Here is a 14,977-nt window from a genome sequence, read left to right as displayed (position 1 = left end):
TGCGCGCGGCCCCCGAGGAGATTTCGGTGCCTTTTCGCCCTCACGGGCTGTGTGCGGCCCCTGAGTCGATTTTGGTGTCTTTTCCCCCTCAGGGGCTGCGCGCGACGCCTGAGGCGATTTTGGCGCCTTTTCCCCCTCAGGGGCTGCGCGCGGCCCCTGAGGAGATTCCCCCTCACGGGCAGGTCCCCGAAACGCCCTGGCCCCTGGGCTGCCCTGCGTCCACGGAAAACACTGCGGGGTCGTGTCCGAGGCCGAATAATATCCCATAAAAGTAGCGATGGAGTCAGGTAAACCCTCCGTCAGTGCTGCGGGATCCTGGTCTGTGCAGAGTGCGGTGCCAAAAGGGCTGTTTGGGATGACAGCGCTTCCAGAGGCGGCTGAGTGGAGCAGGATGAGCCCTGAGGGCAGCGGGAAGGGGCCGGTGTGGGAGAATGTCAGTGGAAGGGACGTTAGAGACGGCTGTGAAGGCAGCGAGATGGACCCCGGGTAATAAATATATGATAATTGTCAACAAAATCAGCCTGACCAACTCAAAACACTCTGCTGCTGAATCAGACAGGATTATAAAGTACCCAGTAGCCTGGGAGCAGGGGAATTGTCAACAATTCCTTGCAGAAATCAGCAAAGTTATCACATATAGGTAAAACCCCCACAAATACCAAACAAGGTGAAGCATGTGGCTCTGAGGGTGTGAGGAGGATGAAGAGTTCCAGTCCTCAGCATTCAGCTTTAAGAGTCTTTTACACTGAAAATAGTCAAAGTGACTGAATTAAATATGAAAACTTTGGCAGTGAGACTTGAAATTAAAAATTTGGTGTTGAATGTTTGAGGTTGAAATGGAACGTTTGGCATTGAAATGTTCTCACGTGGCCAATAAGATGTATTTCTAGACATTCATGAGGGAGAATTTGGGTGGACCTGAAGGAAAGCCAAAGGAGATGGTACCTGCCTAACCCAAAAGGATGATAGAAAGTGAAAAGAAGAAAAACTAACTGAACATGACTTGCTGCAAGTTGGGGCCATTTTTCTTGATGCCTGCAGTTCCACTGGCTCAATTTGTTTTTATGCTTAAATACACTTATTTTTATGAACAAATAAAGAGACAAGAGCTCTGCCCTCATCTGCTTAGATTCTGCTGACTGTACCCGCAATGGACATTTGTTGCCATGTAGCAGAATAATCTGTGACTTCAATTTGATATTAAAGCAAGAGTTGAAAAGATTCCTCAGCCAAAAAAATACATCACATGAGTTCACCAGCTTAACTGGGGCAGGAAAAGGTAAAGAAAAGGTGAGAAAATACATGTAAGAGGTGAAAAATAACCTGGTTTTCCTCCTGCTTTTGACTAGGTTCCCCCTAGTTTCATACATTCAATTCTAGTTTATAACGACATAGTTTTGTTGATAGTGTAAATTGCCTTTAATGTTAAATTAAAAATTGAAAATTTGAAATGTCTATTAATTATTTTAACTTTTGCTTTAATTTTAAAATTTTAATTATTTAAAATGTGTTTATTTTTAAAACGGAATTGTTTATTGTGGTGTTCAAGTACATTTGTGGAAACTGACATTCCATACTAATAGTTCTAAATCATTATGTTTTCAAAGCCATCAGTGTATTTCCTACTTTGTTTTATTCCCCCTTTTTTCTTACTATGGTCTTTGCCTCAGTTCCATCTTGTGATAGTGAAAGGTTTTACCAGCGTACACTTTTTAATATCCTGTACAATATATAAGTAGTTTTACTGATTTAATGGAATTGTTTACACTGCACTATGCTCACCAGGGGGGAATGTAAAAACTAATTCTTACCCAACAGTTTTAATTACCAGCAGTTTCACAAGCTTTGGAATGAGGACAGACATTCACTGGTAAGTGGATTGAGACAATAAAACTCGTTTTTACATCAGCCGTTTGCAGGTGCTAGTTGGCAGAGGCTCAGCTGGTCTGGATTTAATTAGAACCACAGAAATGAAGACTTCTCTGCCACAGCATTAAGCTTCAGTGTTATTTTTTTTTTAAATTCAGCTTTAAAGTGACCTAAAAATGAGGGTGAGATGTTATTATTTTGATGCCTATGTGGAGTTCACGCTGATACTTGTGGAAGCCAACTACTTTGTGAACAAAAGAGAGTTCTTTACATTTGGAGAGATGGAATTTGTGAATAATGCAAAAATAGATAATTACTGAAAGAAGTGAAAACTTAGTTAAAACCAGAATGCCCACTTGAACCAGGCCTAAAGTAGGAGAAGCTACTGAAGTCAGTATCAGGAAGTCATACATGAGGAAAATAGCCAGGGGGACTGGATTTGCCAGGAAAAAAGAGTAAGTTTTGTAGCAGAAGGACACTCACATGTTATGGTAAAGATTCTGAGGGAATTTGTGTCTTTCTAATTGTGGAGAGGATCGTAGAAAACACTTGTTACAGTGCTACAGATTTTCCTATCTGCAACTTTTATTTTGCATTTTTCTTTTACTTTCCACTTAAGGAGAAGACATTGACACACACAAAATAGGCGTAGAGAAACTCCATTTTAATACTTTTTTTTATTGTAGTACTATCATTTACTTTGGTAAATTTGTATCCCTGTTTAAAGTGCCTTAAAGCAATTAAAACTTAGTTTAAATTCAAGTATTGTAAAATGTACAGAGTCTAAGCACAAAAAAAAAAGCTGCATAGTGAAAATACTGGAGCAGGCTGATACATTCAGGATGCCAAGTACTCAAGTGGTAATAACATCAGCTCATGATTCAGGTTAAGGATAATTAGGGAGTTTGATACAGTACAGACAGGACAGGGCAATATTGATGCATTGTTCTTACCATGAACAAAGGATAGAAGCATAAATTAACTCTGAAAGGATCTGCAGTATCACTTTTGTACACATGCCATAAGTAATAAGGCAGATACAGACACTGAAATCAATCCTTTACATGCTGTTGTAATCCAGCAAATCCTCTGTGTGGATTCTACAGACACTGAGCCCCAGCAATCCCGGTGCTCCAGTGGGAGCTGTGACATCCATCCTCTTCAGAACCCTCACAAACAATCATTGTTGTCTTCATACAATCTTGTTTGAGTCTTTGTTTGAAATTTGTCCTGTAAGGTTTTAAAGAAGAATGGCTGTTCCTCTGTGTACCGGTGCAGGGCTTCTGTTGGGGTTTGTGTTTGCCCACAGCTACTTTGGGTAGGAGTGGGGAGTACTTAAGGGGTCTGGTTGAATTGTACTTTGAATTTGTAGCCCTTATTTTGCCCAGTCAATTTGAAGTAGTAACAGTTGTACCCTGGTGTTAACAGTGATTTGTCACATGGACTAAATCAACAGAATCACTTATCGGTAGTGTTTGTCAGAAGAGAAATTTGTTGAAGATATTTTAATACACATTGTTATAAAAAAAAAAATGGAATAGCAGCATTCAAATGGTTGTTTGATTCCTCCCATTTGAACAATTAGAGAATCATTTCATTTGCCTTGGCTAAGAGACTTGTAGTACAGGTGTGTATGGACACATAAGAAAATGATTGATTTTTCAGGGGAAATTTCTGCTTCAAAATCAGTTGAAAAATATGGCTAAAATGTTACTGGATTGTAACAACACTTTTAAAATGGATGTATAGGGATGTAGAGGTAAGACATTTTTGCTCAGTTGTTGCCTGAAAAAAAGGAATTTAAAAATACTAGCCACTTTTAAAAGAAAACTCTTTGTTAATAGTTCATATATTTTAAGAGTATTTTCATATGTAATTTTTGCTGTTAGAAAGTATTATTTTAAAATATACTTCTAGAAGTATGACAGCTGTGATATAAATTATTGCACGGATTCACCAGTCATTATATGAATGGAATATTGAATAATTAAGAGAAGCAAATAGGCATTTCTCATTTTTGGAAAGAGAAAACAAGTTCTCTTTTACAAAGGCAGAATATGTCAAACTATAAAGTTCTAGTTTAATTTTTGTAATACTTGGTGAAAATCTACAAAACAACAACAATGAGAATATGAAAGGGCTGCACCCAGAGTATAAAACCAGTAGAAGTTGGGTTTCTTGGAATTGGAACCCCCTTGCTGTTCACCCTTTCTTTTAAAGGACTTAAATAGTTTTATTGTATCGATCCAAGTGCTTGGTAAGATGTTGTGGTTGTAGCAGACAGCAGCCGTGGGAGTCCATCTGCAGTTTATTTCCGGAGCCCATTGTGGATGCACTTTGAGGGAATTGGCTGAGGTTAAGGTTTGATGGATGGGATGCTGCAGGATCTCCTCATCACCAGCCTGACTTCAATGTCGGGGAGAGTTTTCTTTTTTGTGTGCAAACACCCTTCCTCTGTGGCTGCCAGGTGGAGATCGAAACGCAAGGAAACGGACTTTTTCCTTAAGCGAGGGTTGTCCTTAAAGAAAGAACCTTCCCATTCCTTAATAACTTCATCCACTTTTTCTGTCCTGAAACAATAAAGAAAATGTATTTATGATTTATTAGGCTGTATTAGTTACCTGTCTTTAGAACTGCTTTTGAAACAGAGAGAGAAATGGCATCATAAAAAGTCAAGTTATTTTATATGGTACTGAGATACCAGAGGTGTCTTTTTTTTCTAGGTTCATTCTCCAGAGAAGCTAAATAAAGGGTGAGGGTTCATTATGTTCTTGTTTTTGTACTTTTAGGTAGACATGGCTACAAAACCACTGCTCCAAATACTTTAGGCAGTTTGTTTCCAAGGAGAAAGTTTGGAATCCAAGCTCAAAAATTTTACAAGAAACCTCAGTACTGTAGTGAGCAGGACAGAATTCCTGCATCTGAAAACCTTCAGAATAGGGAGAAGAAAATCTTGTTTAGACTCAAATCTCAGAATGTGGATCTATATTACATTAAAGAGAAAAAAGGGCAGAACTAAAATAGGGAGAATTGAAAAGCCAGCTGATCCAGGAATATTGAGGCAATTTCTTTTGATTCAATTCTCTATGTGTGTGTCAGAATTCAGATCTGAAAGTCAGGCTCTTGGGTCTCACCCAGCTGAGTACACTGCACCCAGCGGAGTAGCTCCATGCAGATCTGAGTGTCTGATGAACAAAGCTCGTGCACAAAAATAAATGTCACCTATGGGGTATGTCTGGTGGACCTTATGATGACATTATTTTTTTCAGCAGCTGATTATGATTCAGTGCTAGGAGTGGCCCACTACAGTGTGTTTAAAGGTAACTTTAAATTAGTCTACAAAAAAGCTTAAAGAGCAGGTGGGGAAAAAAAATTGAGGCAATCCAATACTATTAAAGTAATTTCAGGTGAATAACATATCCTTACAGACTTTCACATGCCTACTTAGGAGCCAGGCTCTCCCTCCCCTGTTTGGGGAAACGTAGGAGTTTCCAAGGAGCAAGTTGGAGCAGCTGAGCCTGAATTTATGTGCATAAATATGCCCCAGAGGGACTTCCCAAATGTGGTCTGGGCTCTTTGCTTTCAGCCTTAGCAAGATGAATTATTCATAGTTTCATTCTTAACAGAAATAGAAATTACAAATCAGAAGCACCAGCATGGTATTGTTTGCTTATGAAGCCAATGCTAATAAAAAGAACTTTGAAATGTAATGTATTGTTAAACACTGCCATTCAGTGCACCTTCAGGAGCTCTCACTGCGCTTCTGAAGCTCCTGGGCTATGTGGGCATGATATAACAGATACCAAATAACGGAAAATTCAAAGCTACTGAAATGTAACCTCCACCCTTTACTTCCAATTGTTATTTTGTGAAATTCCTGTTTATCTTACTGTACAGTGCCATGAGCTTCAGCACTTTCCTTCATGATATTTCCATCTAGGATTGCTTGTTTTGTCATGAGTTCCACCTTCTTTGGTTTGTGCTTCTTTGCACTCTCTGTAAAAGAATATGCAGGTATACAGTGAGCATGCAGAAGGGCAAGGGCAGTACACAGGACCTGGAGTTATTTCCCATACATTGGAAAAGGTCCTTTTTAAATATTCAGGAGCTTGTCAGTAGTTGTGAACAGTCAGGGCCAAAATTCCTTAAGGAGAAGATGCCTGAAACTCACCTGAAGGCAGCATAAAGGTGATCTTGCTAGTGCTGGGTTTTTTGTCATCCTTCTCGGCAGGTATTGAGCAACGGAACCTACAAAAAAAAAAAAAAGATTACAGATATCTAGTAGTATTGAATTACTTTAATTCCTAACTTATCATATGAACAGCTGTGAGAAATTGAAAAATGTGAGAAGTTCTGTTTGATTGTGGTAACTGTTTGTTGGGATTTCTCATTCTAAGCTCAGAACTGGAGGAAGTTTCTGCCGATATCCCAGGGCCCCAGTGACCCACAGTGCCTCGAGTGAGGCTGCAGTGACCGAGCTGCTCTTTGCAATGTGTGTGAGACACTGAGCACCAGAAAGTCCCCAGTCAGTGAAGCTACCTTGTAATGAAACCTTTTCTAAGATTTTAGGTATATTTAAAATGTTTTGTTAATGCATTTACAATTCTGATTATTTGAGACCTTCAGAAATGGAAGACAAAATTGAGATCTTTTTCTCTAAGCAGCGAGTACCTGCTCTCTTCTTGCTCCAACAGACTTCGATATGTCGCTATCTCCTCCTCCAGCTTCATCCTCGTGTTCAGGAGAATTTCATGCTCTCGAAGCTGTTTCTCAATTCCTCTTCTCACTTCCAACAACTCTTTCTCCAAGCATTCAATCTCACCTTCCAAATTTTGTAGTTGCATGTGGTACTGCTGCTCCGTGGCTCGCAGTGAACGTTCCAAACCCTTTTCCTGTGAAATTTAAGTAATATTTTAAGATTTGGAAAGTTTGTGTGCAAAGATGTTACAGACATACGTGGTTTCATTAACAAACTGTATTTTTACATCAGTTCTTGTAAGATTATTCTTTAAGAACAGGAGTAAAGCTTTCAAGGTAATACTTTGGCTGAGAAATTTTCCAGTAAAATCTGTGGTAATTTAAAATCAGATGAAAGTGTAGCCACATCTTGCACAACAATCTACTGCCTTGAGTTTACAGATTTCTGATTTTACAGTTGAACAATGTCCAGCTCAGTGCTGTATGCAGTGTCTTTGTGCTCTTGGAGCTTTTCTGTACTGCTGAATTGAGCAAACAGCTGCCATTTTATCACAAATGAATTGATGAATCTGGTCCACACATTAAAAAAGGTCATAAACATGCTGTGTATTGGTAAGGCAGAACGACCAGGCGCTTGGTGAGGGAGTATCATGCAAATAATGTGCTTAGGAGGTATGAAAACAGGACACAATGTCTGGAGTGGCAGATCCTGCTCCAGAATGTGTGCTGGGTCAGTGTGCGTGAGCGAGGGCTCTGTGAGGAGCTGGAGCCCCCAAATGAGTATTCCTGTGGTGGATTTCTGCAGTATGGTGGCTGTGACTGTCACAAATTTGACTGTGGGATAGTTTGCATCAAGGACAAATCTTGTTTCTGTGAGATTTCAAGTTTAATTTCTGACTCTTACCACAGCGTGGAGAGACTCGATTTCGATCTGCATGTGGTGCCACTGCCGTCGGGCTTCGCACAGTTCTGCTCTGGCTGCCTTTAGTGCTTCTGCATCTTTGTCCATTCTTTTACTTGTACCTTCTTCTAACTACAGGGGACATACAAAAGATAACAGTATTAAAGGTATTTGAATAACAATAATAAATTGGCACATAAAAATGTCTGGTTAGAATTTTTGTTAGAGTTGTATAAATACGTGAAAGCTCACAGTGAGGAGTTAATATTTTCTGTATTATGTAGAGGGAAAGCCCTTATTCCACTGTGTTTGATGGGAAGTGGTTGGTCACATCTCTATCCCTGGCACCTTTGTCCTAGAGGAATTCTCATACAAATTACCCAATTGTATTGAGACTTTACTCACCTCTGGAATAAAGGGGCTTAGAGAAGGTGCAGATAGTTCAGGCTTCCAAGTCTGAATAAAGTGCTTTGATTTTAATGCATTTTTGATTTCAGGGTTTTGGGTTTTTTTCTTTTTATTCTGTTAAAAGTAGTTTTTTAAAACCACTCCTGATCATGTGTGGGGTCATTTTAGGTTTAGACTTGTCTTTGATTTCAGTAGTATGCATGTAACTTCCAGAACGATTGCTTGGCTTACAGAAATTATTTTTCTTTTTTCATTCAGAGTTTCCCTGCAAGTGGTGAAGATGCCCTAAGCCCTTGAAAAGAGAAGTAGTTTCTCTTTTGCATATTTTACTGCTTTATGCAGGTTTTTATGGTGGCATAGACTTTAAGAAAATAATCTCTCTAATTCAGGTTTTAGGAACTAAGAAAAATAAGAGTTTTGTTCCCCTGTACATACTGACTTATTGCAACTTTATCAGATGATATTTTTTTGTGAAAAATCTAGGTTTGTCTCATCCACAAGTGAACCTCCAATGTTTTTTGCTTCCCCTTTCTTGCTTGGGTGCTGCAGAATTAGTGTGACAGGATCAAACCAATGGGCATTGGCTGCTTTGTGCCAACATAAAGATCAACTTGGCTTCCCTGTCGGGTGTGCCGCTGCCGTGTGTCTGGCACTGCTGGTGGATCAGCCAGGCTGCAGCAGAGTCTGGCCTGTCCTTAAAACAAACCTCTGGGAATCCTGCAATACCTGATTACAAGGTGACAGAATACCTGATTCCCCCTGAATGTCTTTACATTTGGTCAAAATTGTTTTGCCATTTGATTTCAGTTGGGTTTAGAGCTGTTTGTATGTAAATCCCTAACAGCAGCATTGTGTGTTGGTAACATTTAATCAAGCTGTATGAGAGAACAACTGATATTTGCTGAAGAGCAAAACATAGTTTTTACTGTGAGCAATAGAAAATAGTTCCTGCAAAGGTACAGTGTACTTTACTAGAGGGCTAAAAATGGCAAAGATTGCTGCATATAAAAGGATTCTCTTCAGGATTTTTTTTTCCCTCTGAAATAACTACATGGAGCTAGAGGTTACCCTGTTACAGCCTATGTCATCATCCCTTAAATCCCAGCAATAGCCCGACTGCAGGGACAGAAATGCATCCTGATGAATTACACAGCATTCGTTCAGCGTGAATCCATACCCTTGACAAAATCTCTTTCCGATTTTTCTAGTTCACATCTTACTGCGGTAAAATCCACGTCCCTTCCCCGAAAAACTGCTGCATTGAAAGGAATTACTGTACCTCATAGAGGCTGCGGGAGGAACTGTACGGCCAGGGAATGGCTCCGTACTCTGCAAGGTGTGTGGCTGTGAGGAGGCATTACCTGCGTCCTTGCTGAGCTGACGGTCTTTATCTGATTTCGGGTGATGTGCGATTCATACTTTGCCCTGATCTCTCGGCGGAGCCGAGCCGGCTCCATCCTCCTCCTCCTCCTCCTCCCATCCTCCCCGGCTCCCGGCTCCGCTGCCGGCGGCGCGGGGCTGCGGCCGCGGGGCCGTTAAAGCGGCAGCGGCCCATTTCGGGGAGCGCGGGGAGCTCAGAGCCTTCGGCCCATCCTGGCAGCAGGTTAATGCAGCAAAGGATAGCACTACAATAACTATTCCTAAATCGTGCACCGAAATGAATCTAAAAATGTCTTTATGTTTTTGTTACGCTGTAACTGTGAGGCTTTATGACCTCAGAAATGTGAGGGTAACAGAGAAAACAAAGGATAAAGTTGCAGCTGCCCAGCATGAAGTGCTCTGGCAAGAGGACATGGAAAGATAGAGCCTCCCAGCAGCATAGCTGGGTTGGTGGCAGGTGCCTCCACCATTCTTAGGAATGTCACAGAATTTCCATCCCTAAAGGTATTTGAGACTCAGTGAGATGAAGTCTCGGGTGTCTGAGCTGACCCACTGTTGAGGACTTGTCCCGTTTCAGAAATGAGCTGGGCATCCTCTTTTATGTGCAGAAACACAACAAAGAGGGAGAGGAACCAGCACTACTGGTGGTGAGTAGTGCTGGTGCAACCTGTGGTAAGGGCTTTGTCTCCTCTCCTGCAGAGGGCAAAATTCAGGTGAATGTACACTTCAGACTCATCGCTGCTGTCAGGAAAAGGGTCTGGGTTGTCTCTGTTTCAGAACCCGTGCCAGGCGTTGGTGTGCTCAGTACACATAACACGCAATGTATGTGGGGTTCTTACCCCTTTCCTGGCAGCTCCCAGGCAGGTCCAGCACAGGTTTTCTGGTGTGCTGTGCTTCTTCATTTCCTGCTCACTGGAGCACTGTGTGATCCCAATGATCTTGTCTGCTAAGAATGGCTCTTACCTATTTCATTTTACCTCTTGCTTATTTAATTTTTTTTTCCAGTAGTGCACAATACCAGATATGCAGTAAAAATTTTTCCAATTTCAATAGAGATTTAAAATTTAGCAAAGAGAGAAATGTGTTTTTGGCACTTGGAATATGCATCAATGAAATGACAAAAAGGCAGTAAATTTTCACAAGACACACATCTTTTTAGAAGTCAAAGTATTGTACCACTTGAAAGTCTCCTGGTATAAAAAGCCTTGCCTGTTCTTGGCTGTGTCTGTTGGCACATGTAAAAGGATCCTGTGTTTGGATTTTCGTTTCCTTAGCTGACTGTCTTCCATTTGACCTGGACTGAGATGGAAAGGTTTTGTTGTCCACTCTCTTTTCTACAATTGTCTCAATTATCCTTGTTCTGTGTTGGTCTAAACCCAAAATATTGTCAGTGTTTCTCATTGATGGGATGAGAGCAGTTACATAAGGAAACAATTAGGAATGCCTCAGATAGGTGTAAGCAATTGCATCTTTCCTAGGATTTATGGAACTTTGAATTCTAGCTGCTTTCAATGTTCATATTTTATTGCTGGCTCACCACACAGCTGGAGGGGGTCGTGGAGAATAAAGGGACACTAATAACTTAAAGCTTGCTGAGTCCTTTTTATTAGGCATCAAAACTGGAAAATGCTATTAGAACAGCAAAATTATTTTATCTATTGATTACTAAAGATTATAAAAGGAAAATCTAATTAAATGTGTGCTTCATATTTCTGGTTATTGAACAGAGATTAGATGATATTTTTAAAGAACACCATGGAAATCATACAGGTAATGCTGATAGAGTGAAGCAGGAAATGTATTTTATGTCTGCAAGAAATGAAAGTGCCAACTTTGTCTTATCTCAAAGATTCTTAGTACAAAGCCAAACGTTTTATCACTTCATACAAAAGAATAAGGTTATTTATCCATTTTGGCTTGGAGCAAATGGATCCTTTGCCACATCAGATTATGCCTCATATCTTCTCTTCAACTTCCTTAACGTGGGATGCAACAACTTTTCCATCTACCACTTCTTCAACAATTGTCTTGATCTTTCTAGTTTTGGTTGGATCTAGACATCATGAACAAAACAAAAAATATTTATCAGTGTGTTAAAAATGATAAACCAAAGCAGCACATGATCAGGTACTCCCTTTTTCTTTCCAATTGGCTTCTGATTTTAATGAACTCTATGATGTAGTTAAACAGGATAACAGGTATTATTTTATTTGTAAGAATGACTTTAGAAACAAAACTTTATTCAATCAAGTTCTACCTACCTTGAGAAGAGTCCAGTGATTGTGTTTGAGATTTGGACCCTGTCAGGGATGAGCTTTCAAATGTAGCTGCCTGTCCAGCACTTCTAAAAGGGAATCAGAGACATGCACTGTTTCAGGATGTCTGATAGGATCATGGTGACATTGGTAGGTTGTTTAAATAGTGAGCAGAATGGCTCACTCTCCTCAGTCGCAGTGATATTTCAGATCACTGTATGTGCCTTACTGTCGCTTGGAGAATGTTCCACTTATTTTACCTCTTTTTTTCCTGGAAAGGATTTTGGTACAGAAAATAAACCCAAGGAGATATTTTGTGTCAGCCAGTTCCTTACACAAACTCGCCATCCAGCAGGCGCCGGTAGGTTTCAATCTCCATTTCCAGACGAGTCTTGATGTCTAGGAGCTGTTGGTACTCCGCGTTCTGGCGCTCCATGTCAGCCCTGACCTGGAAAAGCTGGGACTCCAGGTTCCCGATCTGCATTTGGATTTGTGACAGCTGAGCGCAGTAACCACCTTCCGTTTCTGCTAAAGTGTCTTCCAGGGATTTTTTCTGTGAAAGGATATTAAATAATCTCTGGTTAAGGAAAAAAAAACCTCTTTGCAAAACCAGCTGAAGTAGCTTAAGGGAGTGAGCACAGCTGCATTACTCAGAAGGTTTTATTTTCTTTTTTAAAACATTGGTTTGAAAATTGTCCCTTGTCACTTCCCTAAATGTGATGTAAAAACTGATCTGCTTTGTGACATGCTCTTTGAAATCCAGTTAGATATATTACTGCTGTTTGGGAACTAAAATTTAAGTGGAAAGAAATGCAAATCCTCAATTCTATGGAATAGGATTAGGTCTAAAAAGACTTTTGAAGTTACTGAATTGGCTCTGAGCAGTCAGCAGCTTCCCAGAACGTACCATGGCGAGCTGAGACTGCAGCTCTATTTCCAAGCTCTGGAGAGTCCTTTTTAAATCTGTGATCTCGCTCTTTCCTGACTGGAGCTGCTCAGTATGGGTGGAAATTTCCCTTTTCAGCTCTCCGCTCTGAAACGACAAGGAAGAATGGGATGTAATTTTACTGTTCCAAGTATTGAACTCATTTTCCCATGCATTTTGCTGAGTTTGCTCTCTCTGGTTGTTACTTTTTCATTGAACCACGCCTCGGCCTCTTTACGGTTTTGATCGGCAATGACTTCATACTGTCCCCTCATATCATTCAGAAGCTTGGTCAGGTCAGTCCCTGGAGCAGCATCCATTTCCACACTGACTTGGCCAAGTTCACTGCTTTGGATGCCCTGAAGCTCCTGGAGGGATTGAAAATAAAGAGAAGGTTCTGTTAATAAAAGACAAAATAATTATACCAAAATATATGTAAAGAAATATACGTGATATAAATTCTGTTTCAACAAGGATCTGTAGATTGTTTGTCACTTAGCAAACTCAAAAAATAACAGCAAACAAAACCTATAATGAAACCCAGGAACTCCCACTGGCTTAAGTAAGGGAGTAATTTGATGTTTCACAATTTCATGTGTCTTGTTATGAATTCACAAAGGAAAAAAGTTACCTCTTCATGATTCTTCTTAAGATAAGCCAGTTCTTCATTCAGGCTTTCAATCTGCATCTCCAGATCTGCCCTGGTCATGGTCAGCTCATCCAGGACTCTGCGCAGACCATTGATGTCAGCCTCCACACTCTGCCGAAGAGCCACTTCATTCTCATATCTATGCATAAAGGGATTAAATGTTACTTTTTCCATGGCCCATGAGGTCAAATGGAAACTATTAATGTGGGGTTTTTTAGCTTTAATTTGAAAACTTAATACACATAATTATTGTAATACTGTTTAATAATTATACTAAAAGTATTCTACAAGGAAAGAGATTTTTAGTACAAAATAATTTTTTCCTTAAGGAGTTTTTATAGCATTAAGAAGTCCTTACTTCACTCTGAAGTCATCAGCAGCCAGTCTGGCATTATCGACCTGCAGAATAATCCTCGCGTTGTCGATGGTTGCATTGATGATCTAGAATACAAACAGTGTTCAGAAACTGTTGTTACAGCCAAAGGCTTCATGGTTTTGTAATGGCTTTAAACTTTGTATTCTACAAGGGTATGTAGAACTGCATTCCATCAGTGCCTTCTCTTTTATTCAGATTAGACAAATCACTTTGTGACACAGCTACAGAACTGCTTGTAATATACAGGAAAAATTCACCACATGTCACCAGTACCAAAGGATAAATGTGCTCTTGTTTGCTAAAAGAAATTTATGTTGTTTGCATTAATACTATTAAGTGAGTTACAAATATAAAGATACGTCAAATGCATTGCTTTGCTACCTTGTTTCGAAGATCTTCAATGAGGGGGTAGAATTTACTGTAGTCATTCCCAGATCCAGGGGTGCCAGTGCCAGGGCCATTTTTCTCATACCATTCACGGATTTTGCGCTCCAGCTCGGTGTTGGCATCCTCCAGAGATCTCACTTTGTCCAGATATGCAGCCAGACGGTCATTGAGGTTCTGCATAGTCTCTTTTTTTGAGCCAGAAAGAATGCCGCCATCACCAGCACCAGCAGGGCTGAACCCACCTCCAAAACCAGTCCCTAAGCCACCACCACAGCCACTTCCAAACGCAGCACCTGAAGTGCTGCCAAAACCACTTCCCAAACCTCCCCCAAACCCACTGCCTAAGCCACTTCCATAGCTACCACCCAAACCACCTCCAAAGCCCCCACCAAAGCCAGAGCTTGATCCCAACAGAGAAGCTGCACCAAACCCTCCACCAGACCCCCCACCAAAGCCAAGCCCACTGCCACCAAAGCCTCCTCCACCACTGGAACTGGACATCCTCAAAGATCCCCCTCCAAATCCGCTCCGAGAGGAGAATTGCCGGGGCCCGCCACTTGTGCGCACGGAAAGGGCCATGGTGCTCGAGGTGCCCAGATCTGCCCTGTGGAGGATACAGCAGAGAGCAGTGCCGAGCAGGAGCAGGGTCAGCTTTATAGAGACAGCAGTGGGTGTTTCAGGAGGAGTCCCCACCTCCTGGGGAGAGCTTTCACTCTCTCTCTCCCTCCTGTTTGGAGGGGATGTCAGTTTAGTATGTTCTGACCAACCGAAATGATATGTGCCAACTGAAATTGCCAATGGGAGTGGAAATCTGGTACCCTCCAGGTATTTGTATGAGGGGCAATGGGTGGAGTGCAGCTGAGACATCATGACTGTGTTCTGCCATGTGCAATGAAGCACAAACACTTCTTTTTGCATTTAAATCCCTTCTAAATAATTGTTTTGTCATTGCAGATGCAGTGCTTCCTGCATTTGGGGCTGTTCTTACAGGAGTTTTCTAAGTCAGCAGACTGATCCCTTTGATCCCTGCTTCTCAGCCTGTGTGGCAGGAATGTCTTTCTTTTCATAATCCTCTTCAGCCAGGAGCCTTTGCTGGATTAGTGCTCCTGGATGCTTGATAGGAAGTAGG

General features: G+C 41.0%; 2 protein-coding genes across 3 annotated transcripts; both read right to left on the bottom strand.

The window, feature by feature from the left end:
• Nucleotides 1-2,527: 2,527 nt before the first annotated feature.
• On the bottom strand, nt 2,528-9,366 carry KRT222 (keratin 222). Of its 2 annotated transcripts, none has more exons than XM_004174660.6 (6): nt 9,238-9,366; nt 7,472-7,600; nt 6,541-6,761; nt 6,041-6,117; nt 5,760-5,865; nt 2,528-4,439 (listed from the first exon to the last, which is right to left on the bottom strand). In XM_004174660.6, exons 1-6 carry the CDS (start codon nt 9,331-9,333, stop codon nt 4,226-4,228), a joined length of 843 nt encoding a protein of 280 aa, XP_004174708.1. In that variant the 5' UTR covers nt 9,334-9,366; the 3' UTR covers nt 2,528-4,225. The 2 variants fall into 2 exon arrangements, with proteins under 2 accessions (XP_004174708.1, XP_030112000.1); XM_030256140.4 differs by having other exon boundaries at nt 9,156-9,348.
• Nucleotides 9,367-10,838: 1,472 nt separating this feature from the next.
• KRT12 (keratin 12) lies at nt 10,839-14,945 on the bottom strand. The gene is made up of 8 exons (XM_012571127.5): nt 13,843-14,945; nt 13,444-13,526; nt 13,068-13,224; nt 12,643-12,804; nt 12,419-12,544; nt 11,847-12,064; nt 11,518-11,600; nt 10,839-11,309 (listed from the first exon to the last, which is right to left on the bottom strand). Exons 1-8 carry the CDS (start codon nt 14,764-14,766, stop codon nt 11,212-11,214), a joined length of 1,851 nt encoding a protein of 616 aa, XP_012426581.4. The 5' UTR covers nt 14,767-14,945; the 3' UTR covers nt 10,839-11,211.
• Nucleotides 14,946-14,977: the final 32 nt, after the last annotated feature.

This window comes from Taeniopygia guttata, chromosome 27 (assembly GCF_048771995.1).
Source record: "Taeniopygia guttata chromosome 27, bTaeGut7.mat, whole genome shotgun sequence".
In the NCBI taxonomy this organism is placed as follows: domain Eukaryota; kingdom Metazoa; phylum Chordata; class Aves; order Passeriformes; family Estrildidae; genus Taeniopygia; species Taeniopygia guttata.
Note: the sequence above shows the minus strand (reverse complement) of the source record. Positions and strands in the feature narration are given on the sequence as shown.

What these genes read in the sequence shown, in the direction of transcription:
- KRT222 (XM_004174660.6), bottom strand. Translation starts at nt 9,333, where the DNA reads ATGGAGCCGGCTCGGCTCCGCCGAGAGATCAGGGCAAAGTATGAATCG. An exon ending in TCGAGTCTCTCCACGCTGTG is followed by an intron (nt 6,762 to 7,471) that starts GTAAGAGTCAGA and finishes TAAATTTCACAG; the next exon opens with GAAAAGGGTTTGGAACGTTC. An exon ending in TTGGAGCAAGAAGAGAGCAG is followed by an intron (nt 6,118 to 6,540) that starts GTACTCGCTGCT and finishes TTTTTTTTGTAG; the next exon opens with GTTCCGTTGCTCAATACCTG.
- KRT12 (XM_012571127.5), bottom strand. Translation starts at nt 14,766, where the DNA reads ATGCAAAAAGAAGTGTTTGTGCTTCATTGCACATGGCAGAACACAGTC. An exon ending in GCTGATGACTTCAGAGTGAA is followed by an intron (nt 13,225 to 13,443) that starts GTAAGGACTTCT and finishes CTTTATGCATAG; the next exon opens with ATATGAGAATGAAGTGGCTC. An exon ending in ATCACTGGACTCTTCTCAAG is followed by an intron (nt 11,310 to 11,517) that starts GTAGGTAGAACT and finishes CATGATGTCTAG; the next exon opens with ATCCAACCAAAACTAGAAAG.